This window comes from Canis lupus, chromosome 7, assembly GCF_003254725.2.
Source record: "Canis lupus dingo isolate Sandy chromosome 7, ASM325472v2, whole genome shotgun sequence".
Taxonomy (NCBI): Eukaryota; Metazoa; Chordata; class Mammalia; order Carnivora; family Canidae; genus Canis; species Canis lupus.
Genome location: NC_064249.1, coordinates 16,262,169 through 16,289,969, shown reverse-complemented (window position 1 = coordinate 16,289,969; position 27,801 = coordinate 16,262,169). Strand labels below are relative to the sequence as shown.

At 44.7% G+C, this 27,801-nt stretch overlaps 1 protein-coding gene across 1 annotated transcript in view; it reads right to left on the bottom strand.

Moving 5' to 3' along the window:
• LAMC2 (laminin subunit gamma 2) overlaps positions 1-26,871 on the bottom strand; it is a 56,226-nt gene extending 29,355 nt beyond the window's left edge. The window contains exons 1-3 of the mRNA XM_049112145.1: positions 26,660-26,871; positions 9,775-9,963; positions 1,297-1,432 (exon numbers count right to left, since the gene is read on the bottom strand). Coding sequence (XP_048968102.1) covers positions 1,297-1,432; positions 9,775-9,963; positions 26,660-26,738 — 404 coding nt within the window. The 5' untranslated portion in view covers positions 26,739-26,871. The remainder of the gene's footprint in view (positions 1-1,296; positions 1,433-9,774; positions 9,964-26,659) is intronic.
• Positions 26,872-27,801: the final 930 nt, after the last annotated feature.

Below are 27,801 nucleotides of genomic sequence, written 5' to 3'. Positions count from 1 at the left end.
TCAGAACTCAGAGGGCTGGGGACTGGTCAGAGAAGGTGTCTGTGAGGAGTGGAGGAGGTGGGGGTGGAGCCTGTGAAGCTCTCTGCAGCCCTGTAGGAAGTGGGAGTGCTGGAGGCCAGGACTGAGGAGGTTACTTGGCTTGGATCCTTTGAGGAAGAGAAGACAGGCTGGTGGGGCTGAGGGCAGGGGAGGGGGGGCGGGGGGCGGTGGGGAAAGGCGGTGAGAATGCAGCAGGAGTACACCGCTGGGTGTGTAAAGGGTGGAGTATCTTGAAGGGCCTATGGGCCTGCAGAAGAATTCTCTCTCTGAGTAGGACAGGGCGCTACTGGAGGGCTGCCAGCAGAGATGTGATATGATCTACTTCATGTTTTAGAAGCATTTCCAGAGGGGCACTGGTCAGATGGAAGGGCCTCTGAAGACAGTCTTCAAGGCAGCAGGGAAGCCTGGAAGAGTGCAGGCTCGGCAGAGGCCCAAGGGTGAGAGAATGGGACAGTGGCAGCCAGGCCAGCGCCGGCACGGAGGACAAAGGGGCACCTTCTAGCTAACAGCTTCCCCACCCAGCTCCCTTCCCCTAGGCTATCCCAGTACCTGTCAGCTCTGTATCCCTGTGATTGCTTATGGCATTTACAATATATCAATATATGCTCCATCTTCTTCCAGGAAAGTTTTTTTTGAGAGAGAGAGAGAGCACGTGCAGGAGCAGGGGGAGGGGCAGAGGGAGAGAGAGGATCTCAAGCAGGCTCTACATCAAGCTCTGGGCTTGATCTCACAACCCTGAGATCATGACCTGAGCTGAAATCAAGAGCCAGACATTTAACTGACTGAGCCACCCAGGCATCCCTCTTCTGGGAAAAAATAAGAGGACGGAAAGAGAATGCTTCAAACTAAAGGGGAATAAATCTGTGCAGAAAAATTTTTCCAGTCCAAATTCATGTGGGTCAAAATGGGTCCCAGGAAAGAACCTGAAGGACTCTACCTCCATCCTCGTTCATCTAAAAGGGGACAATCATTGGGGTCTCAGAGCCAAAACTCTGAGCCTGAATATTATTAGGTCCACGCTCAGCAGTAATATTGGGGAAACTCAACCCCCCGGGTGTACACTTCTTGTCTTCAACCTGAGTGCAAGGCTAATCCCGGCCTCTGAGGCTTACTGTAAAGGATTAAATGGCATAACCCATGTGAAGTCCTCAAACAGCGCTTGGCACACAGTCATTGCTCAGTAACATAAGTGGCCATGATGTTAATGTCATTGTCACCCCTCATAGCAGAAGCTGCAGTGATGGGTGCAGTGCTTACAGTAGCCTTTGGTCTTGGGTGCAGCCGGCATCGGTGAGCGTGTGGAAGCCTGGCAGGCAGCGGTCGCACCTGTCTCCTGTTACCCCTGGCTTACAGCTGCACCGTCCAGAGTTGTCACATCGGGCGCTAAGAGAACCTGTAACCCACGACGAGGTAGGGAAAAGGAAAGAAGAAAAGGAAATATTTAGTTTATAGGGCATTAGGAAACAACTGTCACCCCATGGGAGCTCAATGAATCCTGAGTGATAACAGCCACCTGCTGCCTCTCGAAATTCTTTCACATCGTCTGAGTATATATCCACCCACTGGGGCAAGTTCTCACAGCCAACGATGGCTTCTTCTGGCAAAGAAATGGAAATTACTCCTGAAAGCATTTTTTACTTATGGATCTGCTCTGATTTGAACATTAAGTACTGTGTAAGCCACTGCTTTTTAAAAGAAGTTTGTTGGATTCTTGAGATCTCAAGAAGAGGAAAAATCTGTGAGTGAGCACATCAGCCTCCTCCAAGAGAGTTAATATGAGAAAGTGAGCAACATGTTCCCTTATTTCTGGCAAGCAAAAGCCATCTTTTAAGGGTCAGTGCTTGTATTATTTATTATTATTATTATTGTTTTTTATTATGAAGAGGACTCTTATGGGGTCCCTGGGTGGCTCAGTCAGGTAAGTGGCTGCCTTCAGCTCAGGTCATGATCCTGGGGTCCTGGGATCAAGCCCCAGGTCTGGCTCCCTGCTCAACAGGTCTGCTTCTCTCTCTCTCCCTATGCTCCTCCCCCTGCTCCTGCTCTCTCTCTCTCTCAAATAAATAAATAAAATCTTTTTAAAAGAGGCCTCCTAACCAGAAATATCTCTACCTACCTGGAGTGTAGAAATTCTCATCCTTGGGGCATCACCCCTTCCCTGTTCATCTCACTGGGTTTAGTGCATAGAGCACTTATTCTGTGATTAATTTTGTATAGACACACTCTTACTTGTTAGTGGGCCCTCTCAGACTGCGAGTTGATGAGAGACAAGAAGTGCTCAGCAGAGCAATGTGCCACTCCAGACCTCGGCCCCTTCTCCATTTCACTGCCTCCCCTCCCCTCCCCTCCCCTCCCCTCCTCCCCTCCCCTCCCCTCCCCCACCTCAGTTCAAGTCTGTCCTCTCCCCTGGCCTCCCACTCTCTCCCCTCCCTTCTTCCCTCCTTCTGTGCTCCTTTAAAAATGGAATTCAGATCACATTAGTCAGCTGTTTAGTTCTCTGGTGGCTCCCCAGATAAGCAGAAGAAAATGTAAACTCTGTATCATGGCCCACAAGTCTCAACCTCTCCAGCCACATCCTCTATGCTCCTTCACTAAGTTCCAGCTCCCAGCTTCCCCCCACCCCATGTGTAGAATGTACCAGACTGCTTCTCTCCTCCGGGCATCCGTACTTGCTCCTCCCCCAGCCTGGAAGGCTCCTGTCCCAAAACTTCCCCTTCATTGCCAATCCTCAACTGTCAGGTCCTGATTTAATACTACTTCTCTAGGGAAATCTTCTGACTCCCAAATCTAAAATATCCATCCCACTGCTATTGCAGTCCTGCTTACTCAGGATGACCTCAGCTTATGTTCCCTGCTGTATCCCCAGGGCCCAGTGCACAACCCAACGCAACAAGGATGCCCAGAAATCTGTTGGGTAAAGGCACATATGCCAAGAAAGAGGTCAGAGCTATTGTGAAAGAGTCTGGGGCTAGCAAAAGATGAGCAGGAAGGTGGTGGGAGGTGTACCTCACCTACTTTACAATTTCCCTGTGCTAGCAGAATTTAAAAATAATCCAGGTAGCTCAACTCACTGTGATAACCAGGCTACCCATAATCTATAAGGCCAACAGAACAGGAACCAGTTGCTCCTTTCTTTCTAATCAATTACTCTGTAAATTTTTGATTCACTAACAGACACGATTCAAATCAATAAAGATATTGGGTCTGTGCTGATATAAAGGCTTTTGTGCCACACGTGGAACATAAAATACATTAGCGACATTTGCAGTGCCCGTGAAAGGTGCCATGTCAACTTTGCAAGGCTTGAGGGGCCCTCAGTGACAATGGCATAAACTACACTTCTTAAGCACCTGTATGAGACACTGAGTTAGGCCTTTATATATATTAGGAAGTGCTATCTACTAGTGAATTAGGAGCTGATAGAAGAATAACAGATCCATTTGTAGATGACAGGGAAGTATCAGAGGTTCAGGAACTACAGATGTGCAGTTCAGAAAGATGCCTTTCTAAGGCATCTCTAGCACAATCTGCAGGATGCCTTAGGGAAGGAAACACCATTCCTGGGAAAAGGAGTCCTCCTGTGACCAGATGACCTGGACTGGAGGCGTTGGGACAAGAAGAGGAGAAGAGAATCACTGAGAGAGCCACATGGATGCAGAATGAACAGACTTCCCCTCTTGAGAAATAGATGAGGGAGAAGGTGGGAATCACATGATGACTCCAAGGCCCCAATGTGCACAACCAGATGCAATGTGAGGTTATTTACCAAAGAGAAGGAGCAGGATCTCAGGTTGAAGCATCAAGGGAAGATAGTGAGTTTAGTTTTGGACATTGTGAACTTGAGTTTCAAGGGGGCATATTAGGGTAGAAATGTTCACCTGGAACTCAAGAAAGAGGTGGGGGGTGAAGATCTAGGAGCCTTCAGCACACAGGCCAAGTAGGAAGCAATAGCAGGTGCTAAGATCATTCCAGGAGCAGATAGAGAGAGGAGGGGAGTGGCCTTGGACAAAAACCGAATGCCATTAATTAAGGGGCCTTTCGTAATCAAAGCAGAAAGAACTCTCGGGACAGTGGAAGCTAAGGGAGCAGAGTTCTGAGAGTCAAGGGAGGAGGAGGGTGGGAGTCTCAGGACCTAAGTCAATAGAATATTTGATAAGATAAGCTTGAAGAGAGGCTCCCCAGGCTGACATGCACAGACCACCATGCTCCTGCCCTACAAGCAGTCAGCCAACAGAGCCAAGAAGGAGAGTTTAGTTCTGAATTATGCTCTGATAAGTAAGATTCAACAGAAGATAACTCTCTTTAATACAATTTGGGGGTTTTGGGTTTTTTGTTTTGTTTTTAACACAAATGAGTGTCGATCCAGGACTCAGAAACCCATTTTCCCCCATTCCAACTAATGGAAATTATGCCTTCAACTTAAGAAAATTTTCCCTACAGGTTTCTCAGAAATGAATTATTCTTATAAAATGGAAAATATTGCACTTTGCTTTGGATTTGGCCCACATAGCTCAAAATAGTTACTGTGCAAAACACCCTTCTGAGAGAAATTAATAATCATCTCATGAAAATAGGCATTCAGTATTGAGACGAGTTTGGGAAATGGTGCACACTTGATCTTTCAGAGATTTATGACATAATACTACCTTCAGCAGGCATGAAGCTTGTTTAACTTTTAATGCCAGTGTTTCCAAACATTCTTTGACATTCTTACAGACCACATCTATTATTATCTTGAGGAACACTGTGTTCTACAGGACATTATCTAGAGAATCCTGCTCTAAGAGCTGGGGGGGGGGGGGGTTCAAAGAACCCAGACTTTGAAATACAGCAAATCTCCCTTCAAAACCAGCTCTGCCACTTAGCTGTGTGTCCTTGGGCAAACTGCTTCCTCATCAGTTCTTTTACGTGAGACTAACAACCTATGCCTTGTGGAGCTGTTGCAAGACTTTGGACTAAAATATATAAAGTGCCTCGTTCAGTGTCCCATACGTCATGGGCGTTCAAAGAATGTAGTTTACACTGCTACCTCTGGGCCTCCTTCAAACCTTGCAAAGTTAACATGGAGACGTCCACAGGTCCTTACTGTGAGCGTGACCACTTTATTTCACATTCCAAAACTTCCAGAATAACAGCACTGGGTTTTCAAAGTATTTCATTAAAATACAAACACGTGGTCCAAATCCTACGTCACGAGCTCCTCTTAGGGACTGTGTACAACTGGGTTGAAAGAATTAAAAAAACAGCTTCCAATTTCGGTTTTGTGACCCAAGAAGCTCTTTTAGGGCTTATATAGATACAGTCTATGTGCACTCTGAGGGCTCAGAAAGGTATTCTAAAATGAGTACCACTGAAAAATGAGGAGCATCTGGGTGGCTTGGTCGGTTAAGTGTCCAAGATTCTTAGTTTCGGCTCAGTCATGATCTCAGGGTTGTGAGACCGAGCGTCGCATCAGGCTCTACACTCAGCACAACGTCTGCTTGTCTCCCTCTCCCTCCTCCTTTGCCCGCCCCCCCCTTACACATGCACCCTCTCTCTCAAATAAATAAGTAAATAAAATCTATAAATAAATTAAATAAATAAATAAATAAATATCAAACAAAAAGAGGGTATGTCCTTTTGGGAACCTTTTAAATATATACCTATACTTGTACTTTAAAGAAACATTATTATTATTTTTATGATTACATTTAATAGCAATAAATTATTATCTAAGAACATTTTAAGTAATAATCTAAATGTTGTAGTCTGAGTAATTCACTATCAGGGTCACAGCTGTGTAAAAAATAATAATAAAATTAAGAGAACAGGTCCAATATCGTGGATGTCGAGACAGGTTTCAGGAATTTAGGTGTCATGAGAGGAAAAACCACACATGTACACACAGAGAATTTCAAAGTATTTGTAAAAGGTTCTCAGGGTTTATGCAAGAGGTGAAGATAGCCCTGTCACTGAACCCACAAGGTCATCACCTAAAAATAAGCTTTATTTGAGAAGAAATGGATGAGAAATGAGAGAAATGGATGTGAAATCCCAAATCTGTGACCGCTCTGGGGATTATTAATGCTGTTGGCATCATTCACCATACATGGACTGATTGCGTTTTTTGGTAAGGTGTGTTCTTCTGCATTTGAGATTGAATATACAATAAATTCCCTCGGAAGTGACAAATATCTTCTGGCTGACTGTGAGACAGAAATCACACAGGGAATTAAATGTGTGCCACTGGGCTAGTAATCTGGGCAGCCAGCGTGTAGTGGGAGATGGCACAGGGTAGGGACAGTCTCTGTCAGTAACATGCCACTCAGCCTGGCAGCTCAAGCTCTGGAGCTTCACTTTCTTTGTCTCTAGAATGCGGTGGAGTGTGCTAACACATACAGGTTGTCAAGTTGTTATGAGTACTGAAGAAGGCATAATATATGGATATATTCTGGAAAAATATAAAGCATTATCCAGATCTTCGGAAATAATATCCATAAAGTTTTTCTTGGACATCTAACTTTCTGCAATTGGGGCTAAAAGGACACCACTCTGATGCTTTTGTCTTTCAGGTAGAGAGAATAAGAGGGAACAGTTCTCCAACAGAACCCTGGATTACAACTTTAGCCCTTGCAAGTGCTCGTTGGAAGACTGGAGCCCATTCATCCACTCCTCTCGGGCTCAGTTTCCCTGCTTTTTAGAAAATATTTGAAAAAGCCACTGCCAATTTCAGGATATTAATAACAAAATAAAATGTTAATACATAGTTTTAGACCAAAGATGTGGCCTCTACAGGCTTCCTCCTAAACTGGAATGTGATTTTTTAAAAAGCTGGTGTTCCAGGAAATTGCGACACTGATCTCTGTCCTAATAATCAAAACAACTGCATCAACTGCAATTTACTGAGTTGTCTACCATATGCTTCACAAACATCATGTGATCCTCACACGCTCTTACAGATGGGGGCCCTGGGGCAGCAAGAGGTGAAGCGACGTGCCCAGAGTGACACAGCAATAGTGGAGGTGCCAAGGACTCAACCTAGGCTGTCTGGCTCCCAAACCCACCACTAGTCTCTACGTTGTGGTCTTGGATGTCAGCACACCTTGGATGTCAGCTGGCACCTTCTATGACACAGAGTTCCACAGGCTTCGATGGGTTCCTTCATCTCCCTCTCTCAGCCTCTGCTACCTCACTTGTAAAATGAAAATAATAGCACCTGCTTCATATGGTTATTTGCGAAGATTAATTACTGGATGAAAGCATCTAGAAAAGTGCCTGGCACAGAGCAAGCGAGTAATGCAGGTTAGCTCTCATATAAGCTAGAAATCATCGCTGGCTCCACCACCTCTTACCATGATGTTCACAATGAGCCCGGGATGTCTATTGCCCAAAGGAAAAGAAAAAGCCGGGTGAGCAATGGACTCACAGTGAAAAAGAAGAGACCGTGTGGCAAATCCTTCATTACCATCCCTCTGCTAAGCAGCCGCTCTTTGTCTAAGACTAATAACCTTGTCTCCAGGCCAAGCTTTCTAGCTAAGCCAATTACACTTCTAATTACATTCTCACTGATCATTTGGCTGGGATGACCCAACTCCGGTGACTCACAACGAAGCTGCGTAACCTAAAGGGATACGGGCTCTCCAGAAGAATTGAAAGCCCACTAACATGGAATAATTTTCCTTTTAATTTTCCTTTATGAAGTTCTTTAATTCACAGGGACAGCTGCTAAGTCCAAGATTCTGGATGCCGACTCTATGCCATAAAGCTGAACAAATCTGACTCAAACCGCACTGTAACAGCAACTGGTGAATTTGGAAGTGCTTGCTGCGATTTGGGTCTAACATCACCATGGGGTCACCCCAGTTTTCTATAAGGCTCTGTAACACACTCTACCAGCAACTCACGGCTGGACCAAAGCTGCCCATTTTTAGATTCTTTCAGCTGCTGCTATGAATTGGTTCCATGGAGCTACATTGAGTCATTGCCATGCACATTGGCTATACTCTTTAAGTGGATTAACATTTATCATACTACATTATTAAACACTTTTTTTTAAAGATTTTTATTTATTTATTCATGAGAGACAGAGAGAGAGAGAGAGAGAGAGGCAGAGACACAGGCAGAGGGAGAAGCAGGCTCCATGCAGGGAGCCCGACATGGGACTCGATCCCGGGACTCCAGGATCATGCCCTGGGCCGAAGGTGGCACTAAACCGCTGAGCCACCTGGGCTGCCCTATTAAACTTTCTAACAAAGAGAAGAAACATACCGCAAAGAAAGATCATACACAAATAAGGTAATTAAAAAAAACAACAACTCAACTTATTAACAACTACTGTCTCTCCCTCTTTTTTTTTTTTTTTTTTTTTTTTTTTTCTATAGCAGTTTCATTTATTCATTTTTCTTTTGACTACAGTGAATATATTGTTCTTTCCAAAAATAGTTGCTGGCAGTTTCCAAAGATGTAATTTCTCCCTCTTTATATGTACTAACTTGTCTTTACCGTCCATGATGAATATAGCACAATGGTTGTGTTTGTGTAAGAATTCCATGTGCACGTAAGAACTCCATGGTTGTGTGAACATAGTACTGGGTGACATATTTTAAAACACAAAAATAAAACAAAAAAAGAGAGCCCCGCTATCAACCAGTCATCCTGGTAGGTGCTTCCTATTTATTGATTTTATTTTTTCTTATTAATAACCCTGTGAAAGATTTTAATCTATTAACTGGGCTGTCTCTTGGACTAGAATACTTTATATTGACGGCACCGAGCATAGCACCAGAAACAGATCTTTCTATCCCTTATTTTTTGAAAGGTTGGTCAAAGGCATAGCTGTGGATATTGGAGAAGTGTCGCTGGAAGCTCACAAGCTTCCTTTGTCCCTGGGTCAAATTGTCATCTCAGGAAAAGTAATCATGCACCCCTTGCAACTAGAATTCAAGCCAACGTGTCCTTACTCCAGCTGGTTCCTATGACCCAGACTTAAGAAAAACATGTTTCCTTTCACACTGAACTTGGTAAGACACTACCAGTACCAGTGTCTCATAGGTTTCCAGTTACTCTAGATGTTGAACCACCAACCACTCTCTTAGCCTGCTGGCTTCTCCCTTCCTCCCTCCCTCCCCTCTCCCTCTCCCTCTTTCATTGCCTTTTTTCCCTGCTACTTTTCCTGTTTTAGTATAGTTGACACATTAGTTTCAAGGGTACAACATAGCGACTGCACATCTCTATAGGCTATACTGAGCTCACCACAAGCGTAGCTGCCATCTGTCACCTTACGGCTATCACAGTATCACTGACTATATTTCTCATGTTGTACCTTTCATCTTGGTGATTTACCCACTCCATAACTAGAAGCCTGTACCTCCCACTCCCCTTCGTCCATGTTACCCATCATCCCACAATGCCCCTCCTTTCGGGCAAGGGTCAGTTTGTTCTCTGTATTTAGAGGTCTGATTCTGCTTTTTTTTTAAGTTTATTTATTTATTTATTTATTTATTTATTTATTTAAGTGATCTCCACACCCAACATGGGGCTCAAACTCATGACCCTGAGATCAATAGTTACATGCTTTTCTGACGGAGCCAGCCAAGCACCCCTGATTCTGCTTTTTGTTTGTTTATTCATTTGTGGGTCGGGTTTTTTTTTTTTTTTTTGGTTCCACTTATATGTGAAATGATATGGTATTTGTCCTCAGTCTGACTTGTCTCACTTCGCCAACTACCCTCTTGGTGCAGCCTTGTCATCGCATACTACCTTTGGTGTGACAGTTGCAGGGCAAGCAGCGATCCCTCTCCCTCTGTCGGTAGAACCCGTCCTTGCAGTGCTCACAGCGAGGGCCATCTGTGTTGTCGTTGCAGTTGAGACAGCGGAATCCATTTCCTGTTTGTCTGTGAAGCTCCTGATCGAAGACACACTGCCTGGACTTCCCATTGCAATCACACACTGGGGGTCGGGGGGGAAAAAGACATCACTAGTAAAAAGCTCAGAGACAATATTATTGTTATTAATATAAATTATACTCGGGGTACTAAATATTAATGCCAGACTTTGAGTAAGGTAAGGATGAAATGGGCCAAATGAGGATTGTGAGAGTCCTTGCCCGACCTAAAGAAAGCCAGGGGTCCATTGAGGCTGGGGGTGCCGTCAGGGAGAACATGAGTTCAGGGTGGCCCAACTGTCCCATTCCTCAAGAGACACCATCTTAAATGATGTATTTTTATGTAAAAAAATCCTGATTTAAATATTTGCAAGGACTTCATTTTTAAAACCCTGTGCAACCCCATAGAACAAGTCTATGGGCTAAAGAAGACGTGAGGACTGCCAGCATGTGCACTCTGGCACAACTGTCTAACAGCTGATGGTGTCATTTCTTCAAGATATACAACATCTATCCCTTCCAAGTGATGGTCAAGGCATGAGTGTCTAGACAGGTATCTTGGTATCTTCCTCCACCCCTCACTGCCTTGGGTGGCCCTCCCAAAGCCAGCTGTCAAAGAGAACCATAGCCCCATGAAGAATAAACTTTCCCAAGAGTCTAGGAAAGTTCACCCCACTGATGTTCTGAAGACACTCATGCAGTGACATCTCCAGAGAGGACCTAAAAGCCAGTGAAGTAATATGTGGAAACACCCAGCATAGTTCTGGGCACAGGGCAGTCACGCCAAAAGTATTTCAGTCGCAGCTGAGAAGAGAAAGACGATAAGCCTTGGGGTTAAAAGAATTGGATCAAATAAATGCCAGTTCTGCTATTTTCCTGGGCAAATCTCTCCAACTCTCTGAATCTCTTCTCTTATAAACATGGAAGGATCACCTGCCTCCCTGCATTGTTGAGAGATCCCACTGAGAAAAGAGCATCACAACTTTCACATCTGCTATTTCCCTCACACAAGACAGGGAGATAGGCATTGCCTCAGAGGAGAAAAATACTGTTCAGAAAGGTTAAGTAATACGACCCAGCGGAAAGCTGGGGTTTGAACCTGCGTCTGATGCCAAAACCCACTTTCTTTCCACAGGCACACTGTCTTCCATTGGCCATGTGGCCTCAGTGAGAGTCTGTTTCTAGAACCCCCTAGGGCCACAACTTACCCAGAGCACTGATTAAAAAGAAAAAGAAAAAGAAAAAAAAGTCAACAAATGTGCCAACGTGTCAGGCTCTGAAGGCACAGAAGTGACGAGGTCAACTGGATGAGCTTCCTAAGCGACTTCTTTACCACACATGCTTCCCGCAACCCACTCTTCTTGCTACTCTGGAGGCCGTCTGATCTGGGGAAAGTGAACTAACGTCTCTCCAGAGCCCACTCTGTTTCTAGCACTTGGCATACATCAGCTCAGTCACTTCCCAGGGTAGCACTTCAACACGAGCTTTGTTACCCCCACTGACGGGATGAAGAAACTCATGCTCGGCGGGAATGGTTATCTTGCTTCAAGTCACACAGCTAAATGGCAACCCTATAATTTGTTCCTAGGTCTGTCCAACCACAAAGCCCTCACCTTCCCATTCTACCCCTGCTTTGCAAGAGTCTGGTTACCGCTGGGCGTGTTGGCATTCCTTCTAGAAATCCCTCACACAGGCAGGGGCTGACCATGCTCAAATCCTGTCCCTCCACAGACAGCACTGGTTGCTATAAATAATAATAATAATAGTAATTATTATTATTATTCAAGATACACAACATCTAACATTATTATTATTATTATTTGGAGTCTTAAATCTGCCTCCCTCCCTGTAATTTTTAATATGTGCTTTTATTCTTCCCTGGAACAACACACACACACACACACACACACACACACACACACACACCTACTCTCTTCTCCATTTACTTATTTTATTTTAGACATTGCTTTACAACCATGGTGGCAGCCGAGCCTTTGACCCCCTGGAGACAGTTACAGCATCGCCCCTTTGGCCTTCTTTCCTTCCGGTTATGCTGGAGACCTGTCACCCCCAGGTCTTTCAACCTTTCCCATGTCACGATTTCTAGATTTCTTCTTGACTGTCCTCCAAGAAAGATACTCTAATTTCCAACGTCTTTCTTAAAATGGCCAGAATTTATCACAGTTCTCCAAGCGTGGTTTGGACAGCTCAGCTTGCAACACAACTGGAGATTGTAATTCCGGGGATGCAAGTTAACATTTCATTAAACTTACAGCATATTAAGTTTGCACACAGTTCAGACTCCCAGGTCTTTTGCACAGAGCTGGTGCCAAGCCGAATCTTTCCCAATGAACGCTTGTGTAACTGATTTTTCGGATCCCGAACAGATGTGCCACACAGCTGTCATGTGCTGGGAAATCACCGAGTACATCGTTAGGCACATACGAGAGCTAAATCCAGCAGCCAACGACCCTTGTGAGGTTACCCAGCTGGATCGCACAGCGTGCCAATGCCCTGCCTGCCCTGTCGGCCTTCTGAGGCCCATCGCAAAACAATCACAAGATTTACTTTGTGCCTTTCTTATTCAGAACAGACTTTTTGACCCTAAAAGTTCACTTTATAAGGATAACTCATGAAATATTTATTCAGAGCAGGATTTTAAAAATAGACAACCTGCTTATAATCTAGCTTTTAGTACTTGTCTCTCCTTTTGTCCTTTCTCTCTTCAGGCTCTACTCTGGAAAAAAAAAATACTGGGTTTTTCCTTTAAATTCCCAGCCTTCTGAGGAGGTGTATCACACTGCCAGCAAGGGAGGTCTCCAGCCAGCAGCTCCACAGTGGAGGTCAGCCACCACCGAGTCCCCCTCCTCCGTCACCTGAATGTCCACGAAAGCCCAGGGTGGTGCTGACCAGAGTGAGGGATGTGGAGCCTTGTGGCCAGGACTGTATTGGCCTCCTGTGTCTGCATTACCTGCAAACTGCATGGGGACACTCCCCAGCCTCGCCTGCAGGACTTAGAGGTTTCCAAGCTGCACCGAGCTCAGCATTCAGCTGCACTGCACTTGGCTCAGTGTTGAGCCTCGAGAACATTCACACCCAGAGAAGGAGGGCAGAAAGTTTGTTCCTTGTGCATGGGATGACCCCTTTTGTCACTGATGCATTTGAAACACAGTCTCTCACAAATCATCCCCTGAGTTTAGACTAACTTCCCTAAAGCTAATTATTACTCATTCTCACTCCTGGGGGGGCCCCCAGGTGGTAAAAACATAATCTTTTTATTTCAAATTCCAGAATATTCTGGCAATTGGCTTAATAAAATGGGCCTCCCACAGCTTGAGCCTGGTCCTTCTTATTCTGCGACTGATTGGTGCCTAACCCCTACCCTGGGTATACTGGTTGGTGAGGGGCACTGCCAAGCCGGGAGTGAGACTACAGGGAGCAGTGGGGACTCTGCTAGAAATGTTAGAGGGGAAGTAGCCCACTGTAGCCACATGGGGATGTCACCCACCGTGGTGAGCATTTCCACTTAGGTTTCTAAAAAAGACAGAAATCTGGCTTTGTATATGACATCTATTGATTTTTAAATGTGGGCAAAAAAATTTTTTTTTAAATTTCTGTTTGAAATAAAGCTGTGTCCAAGGGCAAGTCTTTGCACTTGACTCTGTTCTTCTAACAGGCAGAAAACACATGCCATGCTTTAGAAAGAGAAGAAATGGAACCTTAGTCTATGACACAGTGGTCTGGTCATAGCGGGTATCTGATGGTCTTTTAATGAACAAATGATTGAAAAGTCTCTTGAACTTCAGGAAACCTCTAGCTATGTTTCTACCACTGAAAGGGCTCCGTGTGTCCCCACATGCCTGGACCTGCCTTAATACAAATACTAATATGTGGCAGTCACTCTCTTCCCTGTTCCTTGAAAGGATGCTTTTCTCCACAGATGCCCCTACTCCAGAAAACAGCCTTTCTTGGTAACTTATAATACAATGATTTATTTTGGTTAATAGACCTAAATTTAAGCCTTGGCCACATTTTCAAGCAGGAAGACATTCTTAAAATGTTTATTATACTTTCCTTCTTTTATATTTAGCCTTGTTCGATTTTATGTTTAGAATTTTTTCTCATTTTTATTTTATAATCTACTTGCTATTCTTCTAAATTTCATAAATAGGTTGTCTAGTTTCCATCAGGGAACCTTGACACAAAAACAAGTGATGGAAGTATAAAGATAGGGATCTTGGACATTTCCTGGGTTGCCTGGGAAGTGTTTAACAAGGGTCCATTCACTCAACAAATATGTATGGAGCATCTAGTATGTGCCAGGCACCGTTCCAGGTACTGGGCATATAGCGGTAAACAAAACTAATAGATGTCCTAGCCCTCGTGGAATTTTCATGCGAGCTGGGGGGCAAGGAAAGAAACAATATAATTAATACAGAGAGAATATTAAGATAGTGATATTTGTTAAGGAGAAATACATAAAGCAGCGGAAAGAAATAGGAAGTTGCAAGAGGAAGGGGGATAGAGAGGAAGGAAAGGTTGAAAGTGCCATAAGCTGGTTTACTATTCTTTTTAAGGATTTCATTATTTTTTTAAAATAATCTCTACACCCAACACGGGGCCTGAACCACAACCCCCAGACCAAGAGTAGCATGCTCTACCAACTGAGCCAGACAGGTGCCCCCAGTTTACTACTTTTTGTTCTATTTTGATGCCAGTCAGTTCATGAGCTTTGTCCATTTATCTACTAGACGTGATGTTTTTCTTATAAATTAAGAATTATTTACCTAACAAATGTATCAAACTATTCTCCTCTCATTTTGATACATATGTTCTTTGCCCCTCCTGATAAATGTTTCTCTCCAAAGTACCTCACTGATAGATTTTGCTTTACTGATTCTTACTCCTTTTCTCCTTCTTTCTTTTGTCCCTGGTCACGGAGATGTGCATTTATTTCATTCATTTAATAAATACCACTTCACACTGGACAGGGAGGCTGTGCTGGGCGTTTGGATCCTGGGACTTCATAAGCCAGCAAGATTTCAAAACAGGGAGATGCCATTGTCTTATTTTGTCAGGTAAGATATTAAATATGTATGCATTTAATATATAATGGGCTTTCTTAAACGTTCGTCACACTACCTACATTTACTTCATTTCACCATGGACCCTCACGTGAGTCTGGGAACTGGTGTTCACTTATTACTGCAGGAAAAAAAAAAAAAAGAAGAAGAAGAGAAATAAGTCACTCTCGGACCCTGAACAGACCCAAAGCCTTATAAGGTGTCAGAATCAAGGCAGGCAATTTTTTCTCCCTCCTTCTTTTCTATTCTTTTTAATTTTTATTTTTAAGATATTATTTATTCATGAGAGATGCACAGAGAGAGGCAGAGACATAGGCAGAGGGAGAAGCAGGCTCCCTGTGGGGAGCCCGTTGCAGGGCTCCATCCCAGGGCCCCGGGATCATGACCTGAGCCAAAGGCAGATGCTCAACCACTGAGCCACCCAGGTGTCCCTTTTTCTCCCTCTTTCACTGATCTCAGTGTCCTACGTGCCAAGTCCCGTCCATTACTCTTATTTGACTATTCATTTGCACTGTACTTTTCTAAGCTAGGGACATCTCTGCGAGCTTTTCTCTCATGTCCTCTCTCTGTGCCCTCTGTCCACCCCCCCCCCAAAATCCTGGTATCTGTCAGCCAAGGCTCTCTCCCCACCTAAAGGAATGAGATTCATCAAGCTGACCACCAAGCCCTGTGTCAACACATATGAAACCAAGTCGTTTTACTCAGATTTTCACATATTTCTTTCAGTCTAGTAAAGTGTGGGTGGTTCTTGTGTCTGACTATGCTGTGGCTGCTACTTTGGCACCTAAGTATTTATTATAATAATAACTATAATAGCACATAGTCGCTGACCCTCAAGGTGCTTCTTAGAGAAGCCCGCCGGGCAGCCAGACACAGGCTGATCCACCCACCACCACCCACGTGCCCCCAGACACAGATCCGAGAAGCTGGCAGCCCTCTGCAAACAATGGAGCGAGGTGTGCAGAACCCCTCAGGCTCACTTCACAACACTCCCACCCTCACTCCAACAGGTTGAGGCAGGAAGCACAGGGCAAAGGCTGTTTCCAAGCTGCATCCTTAGGAGAATGAAAGGAAACCGAAAATGCTTCCTAGGGTTGTACTGTGGCAAAGCCTTGGAATAATGAGCATCATTGGCGGCCCCTCATCGAGACCCCATTTCAGATTTCCCACAGGAAACATCGCAAGCAATTACGAGAAATTTTAACCTCTTGGCATTCATGGGATCATTTGTGTATAAGCAGATCTTCTTTCTATTGTTCTAAACTTAAAAACATGCTCTGCTTTTCACCGACGTGATCTGATTTCCATCTCCGTGCCATTTATGGGATCACCATGCTTTTTAGTGCTCTAACAAGTAACAACAAATTTAAAAATCCAAGCTCTTTTCAGAACTGCAGATTTGGCTCTGCTGACCTCTCCAACTTTTTCTCATTCCTCTTTGTCTCTCTCTGGACTCCAACGCACAGACCCTCGCTTGACTTCTGGAAAGCACCACCTTCTCTTCCCACCACAGGTCTCTAAGGCTTGCTCTTTCCTTTGCCAGGAGCACTACCTTCTCCCACCCTCCCTAAATCCACACAGCGACCAGAGCATAAATGAGGTGGGGTAGGGCCCCTGCTGCTGGCACTTCCACAGCTTCGCCCTCCTCTGAATGCCCACAGGCTTCCATCCTCACCTCCATCCTGGCATTTATCACTTTCTGTCTTGTGTCCTCGCTATTTGTGTACCTGACTTACTTCCCCTATAGCATTTTCCACGTTCGTATCCCCACCATACCTAACATAGGGCATGGGACTGGGACAGACGGATGGATGGATAGGAGGCAGGCAGGCAGTCTGACTCTTAAGAAAAGCCAAAACACAGCACCTGAACACACAGAACTCTCCCAGGAGTCCAGGGACCCAATCTGAAATTTTCTCAATACAATACACCAAATTTTCATTGTCGGCACATATGGCACTGAGCAGAAATTTAAAAAGCTATTGTTTTAAACCCCCCTGCAAAAAAATTGCATGGTGAGATGGGACCAGAAAGAATTGCAGAGGAAGGTGATAGTTTAAGTTAGACAGATAGTTCAGACTTTCAGGCCGCTCTCAAGCAGAGGAGCCACATGTCCAGACCGCCTGCGCACCGGTGGTGGTGCTGGGGCTGGTGGTCCCCGAGCCCAGAGCCTGCCCGACTCCAAGGACAGCAAGGCCAGAGCAAGGCCAGCGGAGGGGCCTGGGATGAGGTCGGTCCCAGGCCTGAGACCTGAGATCCGCCTGCAGGGGCCTGGCAGCCTCGACGGGCCGTGCACTGTGCTGGCACCGATCTCAGGGGCTAGGAATCTGGGCGTCGTGTTTGAACCTGGCAGGGCGTGCTGGCTGCCCTCACCCCCAGCCCGCCCGCGCCCCCGGTAGCTGCTCGGCGAGCTCAGGCTGACTCCGTTCCACGCAGCCGGTTTGTAAAGTGAGCTCCCCGGGCTCTCCAGTGGGTGAGTTCATGCAGAGCTGGACTCGATTCTCTGCCTTCTTTAGAGGGAAGGTGGGCGCCCTGCGTTTCCTTTCCAGTATTTTGTGCTCCTTGTTCCCTCTCGGAGGCACCAAACGTTTTCCTCTCCTTCCCTTTGGAAATTGCCTTCCCTTGGATGCTATGAGGCCGTAATGTCAGGTCTCCCCTTGGCTCCTGACCTGGTCCCCCACCCCACCCCCACCCCCACCCAAGTCTTCCTGGCTGCTTGCCTTCCATTTACTCTACATGTTGGGGGTGCCCCGGGCTCAGTCCTGAACCTCCACAGCTCCAGCCTCACTCTGGAACTCTCTCGCCAAGGGCTTGGATAACCATGAAAGATGTGGACCGGGTTGCCATAGTACCTCCTGGCCCAGAATTCATTCTCAACCTCAGACCAGCCATCTGCTTTACATTTCCAACCGGATGCCTTGCAAACTCTCTACACAAAACATGTTTAAGATCAGACTCATAGCTGATCCCTTCAAACCATAAGGCTGGAAGTTATCTCTATGGGTTCTCCATCATTCTTACTGGCCCACATTACATTCAACACCAAATTTTACTGATATAACTCCCTGAACAGCTCAAGCCCATCCAAGTCTATGTCCACAATAGCCCCCCTAGAGCAAACCCCTACCATTTCTCGCCTTACAGTACTCTCTCACTGAATTCCCTGCAACTTCTCTTCCCTCCATCCAGCAGTCCAAAACTTTTCCAAAATACAATACATCTGTGCTTACAATTCTATAGCACCTTTCCTTTACTTTTAGGATAAAGACCAGAATTCCTTAACATTGCTACAAAGACTTCCTACTTTTCCAACCTAATTTCATGTAACACTCCCCACTGGGACATCTTCACCTCTCTCCCATTCATGTCATTTATACCTCATTTTATGTCTTTACTTCCTCTGCTTCTTCAAGTTCTTGCTCTGTAAAGGGAAAAACATCATAGTGGGGAGAGGCGATTTGAGCTAACATAGCAACCACCATCTTCCCTATTGTTTGTTCAAAGCAATTACGCTAAAAATTAAAACTTGTCCTATTGAATATTATTCAATATTATTCCCTTCCTCTGAATCAAAGAACTGGGCTCCTGTAAACTGATGACATTTTTATGCTCAAAGATAGCAAGTGTCCATCCATGAAGTCAGCTTTAATGAGGTTTTTCAACAGGAAGTCCAATGTGAAGCACTAGACTGAAAGTGGCAAATAAAATCAACGTTGAAAATAGTATATTCACATTTAAAAAACACCAAAACCTGGCAAATGTTTATCTTCAGAAAAAAAGCAATTATTGAAAATGTCCTTTAAATAACAAGATACAATCCGATGTATCTTTTGCTATTTTTACAAATACTCAAATTGCACATTACTTACAAAGTCAAAGGCATGATACACCTGAACTCTATCAGTTAGGTAGATGCCAAAGGCATTGGTAGCTATCATCCTATTTGCAAAAATCGAAGTCTCCAAAGTTGAGATACTCAAAATGATGAGTATTTTTATTATATTAAACTTGTATGTGGTGATGAAAATGCTCATAAGTATTTTCTAGTTTTAAAACCTCCTTCATGAGATTTTTCTTTCCAAGACGTAGTGTGTTTCTCTGAACATTTCTTCATTTCAACGGATCTTGAAATATTATGGTTTAATGTGTGAATGTCTGCTTCCAGTTTTATCTTTTTAAGGCCTGTCACAATATGTGTTCTAATTAAAATTAAAAACTGAAATGGCACTTCCCTCACTATAGGATTTTTTAACTGAAGTCAGTTTTTTCTCTCACATTTTTCATAGCTGCCTTTTAATCCAACGCAGCCAGACGACCAGTGTGTATCCTCCCTGACTTGTTCCTTTCCCAGGATATGTAAATGCCCAGACAATGTGAGTATGGCTACACCAATAAGTGCCCTAAGGAAAGGAAGCATAGAGGTCATTGTTCTAGTGACACAGGCAACTTTGGATTATAGAATTCTGGACAAATTTTTTGAACTTTTTTTTTTAAGATTTATTTATTTGAGGGAGGGAGAGAGAATGTGTGCAGAGGGAGGGGCTAATGGAGAAGGAGAGAGAATCCCAAGGAGACTCCTCACTGAGCATGGAGCCTGGCTTGATCCCAGGATCCTGAGTTCATGACCTGAGCCAAAAGCAAGAGTTGGATGCTTAACCAACTGAGCCACCCAGGCCCACCATACTCTTAATAGTCTAAAGTCATTGAGAGTCCATGAAACTCAGATCCCCACATTTTCCTTTTGAATGATTACAGCTTAAAAGGACTCACCTAGTTTCACTAAGAGACCATAGTACATTATATTACAACCTAGACTTGGAAATAGTGCATGTAGACTGCAGACACTTGGCCTGGTAAGGCCTATGTCAGGACACTCTACACCTGGAGATGTCTTCCCCCAACAGCCCATCAGGGCCCAGGCAGAGAGCAGGAAGAGGGAAAGGAAGTCCCAATCAATAGGGAGTTAGGGACACCAATTGTCATATAAGCAGCCAAGGAGTTCAGGGGAAAGGAGGAAACTGATGGCTCAGTCTGAGTGAGTTCAAAGGTGAAAGGGAAGAGATTAGGACATGAGATACAGAAGAGTTTCTCCTTTACTTATACCTGGCCCCAGTAAGAGCTCTAGGCCAAGACAACTGGTGTCAGATATAGTATGGAGACTCAGTGAGTATGCATGGTAAAGATTCTATATGCGAATATTCAATACCCCAGTGTAATCCCACATCCTTCTGACCACACAAATAGTGATTTCTGGATTTCTATGAAATCATGTATAAAGAAAAGCATTTCAATATAGAGGGAGCATATTTGACTAACTTCAAAGAGTATGGTATTCACCAAACATTTTCTGCACAACTCACCAAAAGGCATCCTATGCCCTTTTAAGAGCAGCTGAAATAAAGAAAATTAGAGTGTTCAGGACAGCTGGAGGTGACATGAAGCAATGAGGACCAAAGGGGAAAAAATTGTATATGAGGAATCTGGGTGAAGAAAAGCCAAAAAGAAAGTTCTGATTTGTATTAAAATGCTTTTCATGGTATACATTAAATGTAGTTTTTCAATCATTTAAATTTATATTTTATTGGCTCTCTGTCCTTTTCTTTCTTCTTTCTTTCTTTCTTTCTTTCTTTCTTTCTTTCTTTCTTTCTTTCTTTCTTTCTTTCTTTCTTTCTTTTAACTGAGCCACCTGGTCAGTTTCAAGCTGCATGAAAACCTGACAACAGAGTTGAACCCAAAAAAAAGGGGGGGGGGGGAGAGAGAGAAAACTTAGTCATTTAAAATCTGTTCTCTTGTCAATGCCCCACAAACTAGAGTTTGTGTTTGGTTCTAACCCATGGTCTCCTGACATTTTTGAAGGAAAGGCCGCTATAGTGAACCACATACACAAACAGAGACTTCTGTATAAACAAGACACAGATTTCTTTGCTAGAGATATAGGGATGTTCTTATAATAGATCAAGATTCCATCAAGTCTAGAAATTAATTTAAAGGAAAAATTTTAATAAGAATTAGAAATAAGCCAAAAAGCTGTCTGGTTAAAGAACATCAAACTAGCAACTGAAATCTGGTCCTGTGACTAAGCGCATGGCTCTGATCAAGGCAATCACTGCTCTGTGCCTCAATGTTTCCATCTATAAAGGAGGATTACACATGCTAGAGCCCAGCTCTGCTATAACTAACTGTGAGAATTTGCACTGTTCCTTTACCTGCTGCCTGGGTACCATGTTCCTCATCTACAAAATGAGAGGCTCTTGTCGAGAACCTAAGGTCTGAGGACCATTCTCATTTAGTACCATGATGCTGTAGGAAGAGAAAATAGTCAGGAAATGTGCAAACCTTTTTGTAAAAAATGTCCCACCTATGTGCAGCTAAATAAAGATTTGAAAAAATTTTCCAATGTTCAAATTAAGATGGGAAATGACTTGGCTGCAATTTAATTTTTTCTAGAATGTGAATATTGACAACAATTAATACAAATAAAAACTGGAAAAGAAACAGTTGGAATTCTGTAAATGGTTGACCAGCCTGAAGAAGGCCAGGGCACGTACACTATTAGCCAGGTGAGCTCCACCTCTCCTCTGATACAGCAGAAGGGAAAGACGAGCCTTTCCATTGATCAGCGTTGGAGGAGGCACCATCCTTTTCTTCTTTCATAATTGTGACATAAGGAAGCACATGTTTGTTGGGGAGGCATATATACAGACATACAGTCACTCACAGAAACAAAAAAGACTTAGCTTTTGGCTTTAGGTATGATTCAAATGTTACATCATGTACCTGGAGGTTATTATATTAGAACACAGTCCAATAATGATTCAGTAATCCGTTAGGCCTAATATGTGACTAAATTAGAGCATTCTAGAATCTTTGGCACTCCTATTTCTACACTGGTCTGTAATAGATGATTCAAGACTTGTCCTTGGAAATCTCTTTAGGAAAAAAAATCTATATAATTGAGCCACTAAGATCTTAAATGAGAAAAATATTCCCAAGATTGCCTCGACAACTTAATTCCATGTTCCTGACTTGCCCTTCAACACTGATCACAAACCAACCTTCTTCCTCAGCTCCTTGGACCAGTGGCGCTAAGCCAATGGCTGCCCCAAGCTCAGGACAGCAAAATGTAAGTCTTCATAGGAATTCCCAGCAAATACTCTAACTTCTAGACTCTTATTTATTGCACATACTTGAATATAATAAGGTGGAGGTTGTTATTTTTCTGGGGGGTGGGGAAGGTCACATTTAAGTCTTTTCAAAATCTCTCCTAGTACGGGGCACTTTTTCAATTGTTTTTATTTTTAAAATAGTGTTTGGGGAAGACACATTAATTTGAAATGATGTTAATCAATGTTTTAGACACTTATCTGTAAGGTAGAGGTCAGGCTGTTGAACACAATTCTCATACTTGTTCATTATCTCACAATGGCGAGTGCCGAAAGTTGTCATAAATAAACCTTTCATGATGATTATGCTGGGAAGACTACAATGTGTGTTGAAGGATAATTTTTAAATCTTTTAGACATTTTGAAAATGGTGTACTTTCCGGTGACAGCATCAGAAGCAAATTCAAATCGAGCTATATCTCAAGTCACCCAGTCCTAAGTGAAGAAGAACCTGTATTCAAGTTGCACTAGATGCAAAGGTGGAGTTTGAATGGAATTAGTTCATGAAATGTGAATTTACAAATTAATACTTGTAAGTTCTTATTTTAGAAATCATGGATTTTAAATGGGTTTGTGAATTAATATGCTAAATTAAGCATAAAAAGACAGGTGACCACTGCATCTACACTGCTAAATGTTTTCATAATTCGGTTGGCCAAATCCTTATTTGGGGGAGATTCTTCTATTGAGAAGTGAGAGACCAGCTTATGTGGGGATGCTCTTACATATGGGCATGTTCTAGAGGGCAACAGACTCGATGAATCTATATGTGATGAGATTTGGTGGTTGACAAAAGACAAGGATAAGAAACGCTATGAAGTCTGATTTTGGAATTCCAATCTGCTTTGAGTCCCTTGTCAGGAATTCCATTTGTTTCATTAGGAAAAACTTGGGATTCATTTTAGGCAGAGCAGAAGGGTTCCTCATCACCTTTCTTGGACTACTGAAAGGCACCTCTTCAAAAACGTTATCACTTAAAACTCAGAAGGCAATATATTGATATTTGGCACTGGCAGGGCAGTTAGTTATGTAATAGTAATACTAAACCCTTAGTGAGGGCTTCCTAGGCACTGTGCAAAGCGCTTTATAGGTAATGATCACAGTAAGTTATTTTCCTCATCTTAGAGATCAGGAACTTGAGTAGCAGGGGAAGTAGCTTGCCTAAACCCCACAAATGGGAAATGACAGAGCTAGGATTTGAAGGCAGGCCTGCACCTGTATGCATGATGCTGTGGCATTTCCAGAGTTTAAGTAACAGAATTCATGAGCGAGTATAAGCCTTTCCAGGGGTCCCTTCCACTATCCACAGCACCTCTTTTCCAGTATCGGGCCATGGGAGAAACCGGATTAATATTCTATAATCATCTTGGAGCCTGAGTTCATTATTCTAGAATGATTGCTTCAAAACTTATCTTATGGTTGAATCCAACAAGATTATTTTATCCTCATTCTTTGTATAGTCATATTTTTATATCTAAATATCATTTTATTATACCTACATCGTTGCAGCTTTTCCTGGGGCTAGCAAAACATTCCTCTTTGATAATGTTCTCTAACCTCAAAGCCCATTCCTCCTTGTTCTCCTTCATTGTTTCTCCATCTCCTTGATAAGTGTTGAGGTTTCTCTTACCTCTGTGTCCCAAGGTAATCTCATCTGTTGTCAGGGCTTGCTTTCCACCTTTGGTATCCCCCATTTTATATTTCAAACTGTTCTAAACTTCAAAATCATAGCTCCAGTTCTTCCCCAGGACTGCTGGACCTCTCCACTTGGGTCTCTGATTCAACAGATCCCTGTAGGAGCTCACCGCTTCCTCTTCATCCACTACCCAACCTTGCTCCCAAATCTGATCCTTCTCTTAGAGTTCTCCTTTCCTTTAATGGCATCACTGTCTAACCAATCACACTAACCTGAAACCTCAGACCCGTCCTGGACTCTTGCTTATTGCTCATGATTTCCCCTTACTGTTATAACTAACGCACACTCAATTGGGTCACCAAATTCTTTCATTTTTACCTCCTACATATCTCTGTAATCTGTTTCCACTTTGCTGTTCCCACCACCACAATGAAAGCCTTTGTCACCTCTCATTTGGATTATTGGAATGGCCGTCTGTTGCCCTCTCGTAGCTCAACTCCGTTCCTCTAAGTCAGTGAGTGACTTGTCTAAGACATGAATCTGACTATGCCCACCTCTGCTTATACACCATCTGCAACTCTTCTTGATCTGTGGGTCACTATCCTAACTGCACAGCCTGGCACATAAGGCTCCTCACAACCCGGATCTTGGCTACATTTCTAGTCTCATTCCAATTGACTTCTTGCCCCTTCTCTAGTCATGTGATCTGTGTGACCTGTGATCCAGACCAATGGAGCTACATGCCACATTCTCTCATACAAACTCCTGAAGGGAAGTCCTTATCTTGCTTATTGATCTCTGCATATCCAAGTTCACTACTTATACCTGCACCATTGGCTTCAGACTTCTTAAAGAAATGCGGTTAAAAAAAAAAAAAAAAAGAAATGTGGCTCCAAGCATTTTAAGGCACTTTACAATAATTCCTCATCCTTTCAACAACTCTGCGAGGTTGCACAGTACTACTGCTTCCATTTAACAGGCAAAGAAGAAGATCTCAAGAAGCTGAGGAGCCTAAACGATTACTAATAAGAAACTAGTAAGTGAGTCCGCCAAAATTTGAAGCCAGGTCAAGCTGACTCTAAAGCCTGTGCTTTAGCTGAAAGTCTCACTGATGATATCTAAACACCATGATTTCACCTTCAAGGGAACAACCAAGAAGCAATGTCATTGCTTTAGGCTCTCACGGGTGCAGCCCACAGGATGCCCAGATGCAGGTCACTCTGGGAAGTGGCAAATCTCATACTTTGGTCCAACTTACGCTGTATCCCAGCATCCTGTGAACAGATAAGCAAGGGTGCTCTAGCCTAACACCAAACTTTTCACTCTCATTGAACCCCAAAATGAAGCCCTTTGAGGAGGGAGCCTAATATCTTAAGCAGCCCATCTCCAAGGAACTGGAAAGTCTAGAAATGAGACTGAACACCGGTTCTGACTTACTGGTCCAGATGGAATACTCAGAGCTTGTCATATCCTTGAGAAGAGCCCAAGCTCTGTCCTCCTGAGTCTGATTTCATCAAATAACTGATAAAATCCTACATATTTATTTCTGTTATCTAATGCTAACACAACATAGTAATGCTTAACCATAGCCAATGGGAAAACTGGTTCAATATTACTCATTATGTAAGACATATGTACTTGCTCCTTCATTACTTTTACAATCTAGTCCCAAAAGCTCCAGCCTAAGAATCCCCAGATCAAGTGCCAGATGTGTCTGCCAATAGCTCGTGTGTGGCTTTGTGCAATCCATTTCTGTGTTTTCTTATTTTAAGCCACAGGATATAGTACTTGATCCATAAGTGGTCCCTTGGAATTCTAATATTCTGAGACTCTCCTTACTTTTAGGAAGTTTCTCATGAGGTTAACTCTAAGGGAACCTTACTTACATGGTTATTTTCATAAATGACTTTTAACATGGTAGTCAGGGATGATGGGTTGGAAGTTAATTCCAAGAAAGAAAAAAAAAAAAAAAAAAAGAAAGGACGGTATCAGTGCATTCAAACACATGCTAAAATATCCATTCCATTTAAATCTAATTCAGGCCAACCAGTTACGGAAAGTCTAAGATAATTCTGCGCATACATGAACATTGTCTCGTGTTTGTACATTCACATGTGTGAAAATGGCTCTTGGGCCTATTGAAATGATTATTGAAAGGCCATCAGGTGCAGGAAGCAATAGAAATACGAAAATTGAAGGCAATTATACAAGCAGATATTATCTGTAAAACTAAATGACAAGGAAAACCCCCGTCAGGTGTTGTCATAGCTGACACATGCAGATAGCAAACGGTTGCTAGGTTCTCAGCAAGTTTTGTTTACATGAGTGAGTGGGTTGAACTCACGGACATGACAGCCGCTGGACACTCGAGGTTAAGATCAAGTGATCTATGACACAGGCCCCCAATAAATGCCTGTTGAATGAATACTACGTGAGCACACTCTCAGAAGTAACGTCATGCAAAAGTAAAGCATCGCCAAGACTCCTAAGGTTCAGTTCCCGTCCCAAAGACGAACCGGGGTCTCCAGCAGGATTATTGGAGAGGCTCCTTTTCCCATCCTCGTGGGGCTCCCGGTACCAGAACCCATGCCCACCAAAATCTCCACCAAAACCCATCACGGGAAAAGAGAGTATAGGCCAACGGATTACTGACTGATACGACTGATCCAGCCGGGGCCCACCGGTCCCAAGAGCAATCAAGAAGGAAGGACGGACCCCCTGGGCTGGCTCCGCATCTGGAGAAGCCCCCGGAGGCGGGAGGAGGGGGAGCCCCAGGGAGCTCGCCTCGCCGCAGCGGGGATGCTCGGGGCGGCGCTGAGCGACCGGGGTGCGCAGAGCGAGGCCGCCCGGGCCCGCGCCCGCCGCTTGCCCGACTCACCTTGGCTCCCGGAGGAGGCCCGGGCCGCAGGCAGCAGCAGCGCCAGGCACAGGCCGCAGCGCAGCCAGAGCGCAGGCATGGCCGGGCCCCGCGCGTCCTACCCGCCGCGGCGCGCTCCCCGCCGGCCCTCGCGCTCTGCTCCGCGCCGCGCCGCTCCGCCTGCCTTTCCCCGATCAGGTGGTTTTATCGCCTCCTCTACCTGACTCAGTCCTGCCAGGAAGAGAGCCCGTGGTTCAGGGTGTGACTCACCTGTGAATAAGGAGGACCCAGCCCTCAGCAGGCAGACAAACCCAGCACACACCGCGCGGCAGGGGCGCCCCCCCCCCAGCACCCTCCCCGCACCCGCACCCCCACCCCCACCCCCGCCCACCCCGCCCCCCCGCGCCGCCGCCGCCGCCGCCGCAGGAAGCTTGCATTGCACACCTGGCCCGGGCAGAGGGTGTGGTGCGGAGGCTGCGGCCCAGGGATCCCGCCCGAGGAATGTGCCCGCTTCCCCGCAGCCCTGCTTCTCTCCAGGGGTGGTCCGCGCCCGAGCCGCAGCACCCTACCTACCCCTTCCTCCCACTGCGCGCCCCGGCCTCGAGTGCACAGACTCAGGCATCAGTCGGGCCCTGAGCGAGGAGAGCGAGCGCGGGGTGCTCTGCAGCCTGGGGCCCACCCGTCTCCACCCTGGGAGGGCCGGCGCGCGCCCCCCTGCAACACACCTGCTTGGCTGACTCGCCTTCCCTTGCCTCCCCATCCCCAGGCCGGACCCCCAACTTCCTGATGCCCGGGCTAGCAACTCCCGGAGTCCCCCGCTGGTTGATTGGTCTCCCTTTGGAGGCTCGGTTCCGCTCTCTACTCCCACATCTAGTGCGGTTGCTGGCTTACAGTCGGTGCTCAATAAATGTTCTGTGGAATAGAAGCAAAAGGAGGACCCGGATTTCGTATTCCTCTTAACACGTAGGGCATTTTTCTAGGACAGATGATGTTTGTTGAGACTGACTGTGTCATCCAAGTCCCTCGTGCTAGGTGAAGGGAGTGATGTCCAGGCAACTGCAAGTCTTGAGGTATCCCTACATGGTCCCAATGCCTAAGGAGGCTGGTGGCAATAATGCAGACACTTCTGTCAAAGAGAAAGCTTTGGTTCCTACTAGAAATTT